Raw genomic sequence first — 7,674 nt, forward strand, 5'->3', positions numbered from 1 at the left:
ATTTCAAAAAGAAATGAAAATCTGTTTCACTGAAAGGTAGCACATTCTACTGATATCAGGTGCTGTAAGGGATCGTTGCTACTGAGGTCCGAGTCTTCATCAGATTTCTATGCCTTAAAGGCCTTTTGAGTCCCATCACTACAGGTCTGTTAGCAATGCAGTAGTATTGACACTGTAATGTGTATATTGATTATTCTGTTTAATTAAGAGTAATGAACATGTTATCTTAAACAATTATTGGCAGCACAGTATTGGAGTATTAAAGTCACTGCTTATTTTTTCGTAATGGGTTATAAAATATTTCAGGCAAGATGATTCCAAAGGAAGAAGGGTACTATTTTTAAAATCTTTCATAAACCTGCTAAGGACTTGCTCTATAAAACAATAGTCCCTATTCAGCTAATGGAGTTTTAGGTCTAAAATTAGTTGTAGTCCCAACTGAACTAGACCCAGGGAATAAACTGCTGAATGGTCAATCCAAATCAGTGGTAGGAAAACTCCCCCAAGTTCATCCTGATGTCACCAATGTCCCTTAGTGTAACCCCAATGTTCAGGAGTGATGGATTAGCTTTAAATCGCCTCCCAAGCTAGATACGTACCTGAGAAACTAGAAATCACAACAGGAATTTGCCCACATGCCCATCATAGTCAATGTTTATGTAAATCTCCATTGATTTAATTGTTATTCTAAGTAGCACTAATAAGTACACCGAAACTTTAAAATGTTTGGCTGGGCAACTGTGTTTAGATAATTCTTTTAAAGTAGTGGGGTTTTTAAAAATTATTCAAATAGCCCTGTTACCTGGATTTGTGACAATTCATAATTTTCGAGACAAATTTTCAATCCTTTCCTGATGTAATCAGAGAGAGAACCAGGTTTGGGGGGGCATAGACCAGATTTGTAAGGACTATGTGCCACCCTTAATTAAACTTTCATTATGTCTAAGCCCCACTCATACATTTTGAGAACATGTATCCTGGGTTGGACATAGACACATGGACTACTTCCAACTTTGTAGCTTCAACTCTGACAGTTTGCCTAGTTGGGCCAACTGCTCTTGAATTCCCATCAACTTTCAACTGGATGTGTTTAAGTAAACAAGCTGAATTACTCGCTTGAAGTTTGTGGCACCTGGAAGAACTTTTGAGAACATCTGGAGAACATTTGGCCAATACAGTCAAATGGAAGTTGGGTACCAACCACACCAGCTTTCAATTAAGAAACATTTCTTAGTCATTAAAATTGCAAGTTTTTTTTAAAAAAAACAATTCTTTCAAATATTAAAATATAACAATAATAATATACAAATCAGTTCTGAACAGGTTATGCCAAGGTTTTTAATCAATATCCTTTGGGGTAGACACTGAGGCATCATCATAAGCATAAGAAATTGATTGGATTTTGCAGTGCATTAATTTGGTAGGAAAGTAAAAATTGGTGTTGAGTTACTATATTGGATTCTTGTAATTTACTGGTTTATTTTTAAAAACATTTGCTGTGGCAGCAGCTCAAACAGGGACAGCATAACTTCACCTGAGCAATGTAAACAAAATAGTGGTATGTCAGCCCAGGTCTCTGTAGGCAAGAAGAAATTGAAACTGTTTCCATGACGGAGATAAAATAATCGATAGTACACTAAAAAGCATATTTTAGGGGGCAAATACAAACACTGATTCTAGATCTTCAAAATATGATGCAGCTGTAATACAGAGGTGTAAAGTATGATGAAGGATGAACTTGCAGAAATAGAAAAGGGCCATAAATACTCCTTTTTAAAGAAGTTTCCACCTGCAAGAAATAAGCTGGACAAAAGCAAAAAAAAGTCTTGTACAAAGTCTCTTCCAGTATTGGTTTATATACATTGTTTCTTCCAATAGAAGAGTGCTGTTGCAAATATATATGTGTTCACAGTCCTCTTAGATAATGCTATAATACAGAAGCTTCCTCCATAGCTTCAATCCATCTGTAAAGAAAGAAAATAAATGGTTATGTTTTACAACGTATTTCTAATTAGACTCGTATTACTATTAAAATCTTTTTTTAACATTGGCCTTTTATAAATTGTGGCTGGCTAACTGCATTCCATCCTCTGTCTTTTACCAAAAATACCAATATGCATACAGATGAATATAAATGTCAGGTGCAGTCCTACACATATACAAGACTCTACTGCAGACCTCTTTCTTATAAATGTCTTTGGCCCAATCCAAATCTTAGTCCAAATGTAGATTAAGTGAGACTTACATTGATGTTAGCTTCCATTAATGCAATGAATCTACTTTAGATATACCATAAACAATTAGACCTAGACCATGAGTGGGAATTACAGGGCCTTAACAGGAAGTGCCAATTGTGATGAGTCCTGTGAGTTGCATCCAACACCATATGCATGATTCCCAAACCTGATTTAGGACAGTGTTTCTTATTATATTTTAAATATCTAATATTCTGTGCAGGTGAAAAATGGGACACTATTCTCAAAATGAAGGTGAATCAAAGGGGCACAAAAATGTGACCATGTTTTTGCAATTAGCAAATCCAGCATCAATAGTTTATCATCACGAAACTCCCCCATTTTATTAAGAGCAACAAAAACCACCCCAGATGTCTTGCCATGGTCAAGCACATATTACTGTGTTAATGCTTGTTGCATTGTTTGCATCAGAGTGGTACTAAGCAGAGTTCACACAAAAAGCTGTTATGTCTGTTCAGCAGCATTCAAAGAATTTTTAAAAGGAAGGGAGCACATTAGGTGAGTGAGAAGCATTGCAAGCACCTTTTCAGTGGTTAGTATGTTATCACGGGCAGGTGAACACCCAATACCTCTGTGCTGAATTGTTATCCTCTGCTCGGAAGCTATAAAACAGAGTTTGCTTGTGGTAAAGGTGGAAAACTGCATCCGTATTCCTGTCATCCTTTTCTGGGGCTATTGTGAAACCCAGCAAAGGCATGCTCTCTGTGGCGACTTTATCCTGAAATCAGTGCAGAAGGGGAAAATGGGACTTTAGAGGGAGGTCTATTTGTAAGGATCTAAGTTTTCTGAAAGTGAAAGGATTCCACTATGTGAGAAGGCGGGCAAGATTCCTGTGCCCGATCTCACTACTGATGGAATAGAAACAAAGGTGTGCACCCGACAACTTTAGAGATTTCCCATCTGATCCTAGGGAAGTTCACTGACTTTTTGTAATAATTCCATAGTATCTTGGAAATTTCTAATAAAATTATTTTGGGGGTTAATACCAGATGTTTTTGTGTGCCAAGCACACAGGTCTATACCTTATGAATAAGTCTGTGAATAGTTGCTCAAAAGATCTGTCTTACCTCATTGGTTGTATAGGTGTAGAGTACTTTGCCTTTGATAACAAACCACAGCTTCTTCCAGTGCCTTTTCCCCCGCTTGCATCTGCTGAGATAGCCACTGATAGAAGAACCCTCTCCTGAAGCTGCTACCTGGAAAGCCAAATGAAAGCCAAAAATCTCATCAAAACAAATGCCTTTGAATGGGGGCATACATTCAACACTAGATTTAATTGTACCATTACAAAACATTACACCAAAACACACTGTAAATACAGTATACAACATGCACAAGGTACCTTTTTGTTTGAGGCTCAGTACAACAACAACAACAATAAATGTTATTTCTTATCTGCCTCTCCTGAGGCGGATTAAAACACAAACTTTGCAAAAAATACCACTCATTTTGCATAAGACAACCTTATTTGGATTGATATATGCTGACCTCTTGTGGTCACATAGGAGTAATTGTGTTTCATTTTTTTTAGATTTTTAAATGAAGAATTCCCCAAGTAAAAAATAAAATATACTTCGAAACAGGGATGAGAGTCCAATGCAGTGTGAATTAAATTTTGATTTTTTTCCCCAAAACTAATAATTTGGATTGAAATGTGTGAACTTCCACTGCTGTCCCCTTTCCCCACTTTCCATTTCCATGTCAGAAAGAGACTTACTCTTCAGGTACAAGAATATTCCCTGGCAAAATTCTCATCCCACAAATTGTGTACAGAACATGCTGGCTTTGCAACACAGAAAACTGTTATTGTTTTTATAGCAAGACATCCAAGCCTTTTAGTTTCCTTGCCTTTTTGCAGGCATCCTTGATCCTACCTCCAAAAGAGCTGAGGGAATTTTCTTTTGTCTTTTGAAAGATGTGTAGTGGATATTGTGGAAGACAGAAGAGAAGGCACCACTTGATAACCTGGATGAACTTGTAGGGAAGCTCATGCTCATTGGCCGCTCTGTAATCATTGAAATGAAAATAGAAAAATATTATTTGGTATTGGGGTTGTCCTCGCTTCATATTTAAGAATCTAATCCAGCCTCAAAACACTTAATTCTTGATAACATTCAATTTCCACCCACACATTTTCTAAAGTATTTTTGACAGCATACAACCATCAACTGATAACTGTAATTCAAGTAGATTTGCTAAATTAATTGGATTTACTCAAGTATCAAGATATACATTACACAATAGATTCAAATGGTTTACTGAATGTGGGACTGCCAAAATGGATTTACAACATGGATTACCTAATTTTACTTTCATAGTACCCCTGGGAGATACATTAAGGTAGGAAATTATAACTAGTATAAAGGTCACTCAGCAGGTTTTAATACCTGAGTGAGGATGAGTCTTGGTCTTTCCATTCCTGGGAAGTTTTCCTTCTGTGTTATCAGCACCACACTAGCTCTTTAAACTCTACACATGAAAACCTATTTGATCTGATCCATGTGTAACAAAGTTGTTTTGATGTTCATATTACATTTAAAAAATAGGCCTTACATTTTTATTTTCCCTCACATCTGGATACACATCTGGATGAGAAATCTACCTCCCAACCCAGCTGCATGTGCATGTATGTAATATATATGCATTCCCATTCATTTATGGGCAGTCCCTGCTTCCAACTGACAGTAAATGAGAATGTTAAAGCTGAAAATTAGGTGTACTCACGCTTTAAATGAAGGGATGGAGAGGACTCACCTCTCCTCTTCAGTTCTGTGTAGCAGCCATCACAAACTTTTGCTAGTCGGTCTTTGAGATACTTCAAAGGATACTTATTTCTGGAACAATTTCGGCAAACAATCTGCAAAAGCAAAAGGGGAAAACACCCAATCTTCATTAGAGTGAACCAATAAGGTAACAGGCAAAGTGACTAGAAATCTTTACAGTCCAGTCACAGGAAAACCAACCACACACAATCTTGATCAATCAATGAAACTTTTAGTCCAACAAATAGTAGTAAGAGGATAAGCCTTAAAACAAGTCACACAGTGAACTAAGTCAGTTTAATTCTACAATTTGAGTATCATTGTATGCCATCCACAATAGACCTCATCAACCAAGCTTTTCTTTTAGAATAACATCTTCCAAAATGGATGGCAGTAAAACACCAGCAATGTGGCAAAGATTAATCTGTTTATGGACCTCTTTAAAGCACTGTAAATATGAATGATGGGCAGTATCTACTAACCAGGACTGATGTTACATTAGGCAGAATGAGGCAACTGTTTCAGAAGGGGGGGGGGGACGGGATAGATGGAAAGTAGTCACTGCTGCTGGCCCTCAACCTTGACTGTTGCCTTTCTTGTGATTTGCCTCTGTTCAAAGACTGGCCTGTGTGAGCCAAAAGTTTGCCTCCATCCTCGAAGTGTCTCACTGCCTTCAGGTGCCAAGGAAAAGCTATTTGCTTTTCCAGTACTGAACTGAGACCTAATTGGTAGACTACTCTGCTCCTCCATGAGATAGGAGGACACCATCTTGTTGTCCTTCACCTGCAGCATCAAAGTATCTTAAGGTAGCTCTTCTGGTAGCACACATTATCTGAATAAAGCAGAAGGCAACTTTTTAATGAAACTGTCTGAAAACTCAATTCTCTTAACACAACTTTTTCATAGAAGAAGGAACATCTGGCTTTCTTGCTAAGGAAGCTGAAAACAACCTTTTTTTTTAAATAAGAGATTTACCTTTCCGCATGCATGGCAATGATGACGCCTCAGTGTGAGCTTAAAGTCACAGCCACAGTTCATGCACATCATGACGTGAGACACAGGTACCAAGGTTGGAGGCCTCTCTCCTAAGGAAATTCCTAGTCTTTCTCTCAGCTGAAAATAAAAAGTGGACATCTTATAGCTGCTTCTTGGTTTTCTCACATGAAATTAGCTATAGGTTTGTGCTGGGTGTGTCCCGTGGGATTCAATGATAGCCTAACTTCTTTCATTATTCAGTATGAATAGTTCGATACATGCAATGTTTGATACATGGCAATGTTTGATGCAATGATCAGGGTCACCTGATCAGATGGCGCATGTTTCTTGGTCTCACTTGCAGTGAACACAGAGGGGAGTACTATTTTTCTCCAAGGCAGTGCTTTGCATGTTCATTTGTTCTATGGAAGTTCATTTATTGCTTTACTAGCATGGTTACCCGGCATTCCTGGGTTATTTGAGAAAGTCAATTTTTTACTTGTACAAAATCCATTAGGTTTTGGATTAACTACATCATGCCAGGTTAACCCCGAGAAATTCCATCAGTACTTAAAGTTTGTTATGGCAGGCAAGTTTGCTCTAGATCAGGTATGGGCAAACTTTGGCCCTCCAAATGTTTTAGACTTCAACTACTGGCTGTTAGGAATTGTGGGAGTTGAGGTCAAAAAACCTGGAGGGCCAAAGTTTGCCCATGTCTGCTCTAGTTGCAATATTGGTGGGGTTCAGTCTGCTCTCTGGCTGTAGGGTAGACTACAGCTCCCACTATGGTGAGCCGGTCCCCTTCAAGCCCATCCAGTAGGTTGAGTTAGTCATGAGGGTTCTGTGTGCACAGTGTGGACCAGGTCCATCATCGGTGGAGGTCATAGTTTCCCTGGTTATGGGTGAACTACAACTCCCAGAAAGGAAGGTCAGTTCCCCCAAACCCCTCTAGTAATCAAATTTTGGCATATCAGCTATGTGTGCCAAGTTTGGTCCAGATCCATCGGTGTTTGGGTTCACAGTGCTCTCTGGATATAAGTGAACTACAATTCCTCCAAATAATAATAATAATAACAACAACAATAATAATATAACTTCATTTTTATATCCTGCCATCATCTTCCCCGAAAGGATTTGGGGCGGCTTACATGGGGACCAAGCTAAGCACAAACAAAAATGTACAAGCTAAGGCACAATTTAAAGCATAGTAACATATAATAAAATGTAAACAATCTAATGAAAACAATTAAAACCAGCAAAGTATAAAAACATCATAAAATTTATCAAACCAACCTCGACCACCAGTAATCAGGCATATAGTGGGCATGATCAGATCAGAGAGGGCAGGGCAAGGGCTTGTGCAAAATGCAAACTATAGGGCTGGGGCTATCTAGGTGAATTTCCCCCAAAGACTTCCAGCATTTTTTGCTGGTCATGGGGACTCTGTGTGCTAAGTGTGGTCCAATTTCATCTTTGGTGGAGTTCAGAGTAATCTTAGATCGCAGGTGAACTATACATCCCAGTACCTACAACTATAAATCATAATGAATCCTCTCCAACCTCTCTATAAATTCAGTTGCTGATTAATTTCTCAATTTGCTGTGTGCCATAGAAAAGAGTAGGAAAGGGTTATGGGAGAGGCAGGGGTCATGCAAATTCCACACCACTTGAGAAAGTAAGAA

The 7,674-nt window shown here is 38.3% G+C and overlaps 1 protein-coding gene across 5 annotated transcripts in view; it reads right to left on the bottom strand.

Moving 5' to 3' along the window:
• Nucleotides 1-1,313: 1,313 nt before the first annotated feature.
• fgd5 (FYVE, RhoGEF and PH domain containing 5) overlaps nt 1,314-7,674 on the bottom strand; it is a 174,501-nt gene continuing 168,140 nt past the window's right edge. For 3 of the 5 annotated variants that reach the window (XM_008105321.3, XM_062969777.1, XM_008105319.3), the window contains exons 16-21: nt 5,993-6,130; nt 4,980-5,112; nt 4,130-4,260; nt 3,323-3,451; nt 2,825-2,973; nt 1,314-1,964 (exon numbers count right to left, since the gene is read on the bottom strand). In XM_008105321.3, coding sequence (XP_008103528.2) covers nt 1,928-1,964; nt 2,825-2,973; nt 3,323-3,451; nt 4,130-4,260; nt 4,980-5,112; nt 5,993-6,130 — 717 coding nt within the window. In that variant the 3' untranslated portion in view covers nt 1,314-1,927. The remainder of the gene's footprint in view (nt 1,965-2,824; nt 2,974-3,322; nt 3,452-4,129; nt 4,261-4,979; nt 5,113-5,992; nt 6,131-7,674) is intronic. The other 2 variants (XM_008105320.3, XM_008105322.3) reach the window with 2 other exon arrangements.

The sequence above is a fragment of the Anolis carolinensis genome, chromosome 2, assembly GCF_035594765.1.
Source record: "Anolis carolinensis isolate JA03-04 chromosome 2, rAnoCar3.1.pri, whole genome shotgun sequence".
Classification (NCBI taxonomy): domain Eukaryota; kingdom Metazoa; phylum Chordata; class Lepidosauria; order Squamata; family Dactyloidae; genus Anolis; species Anolis carolinensis.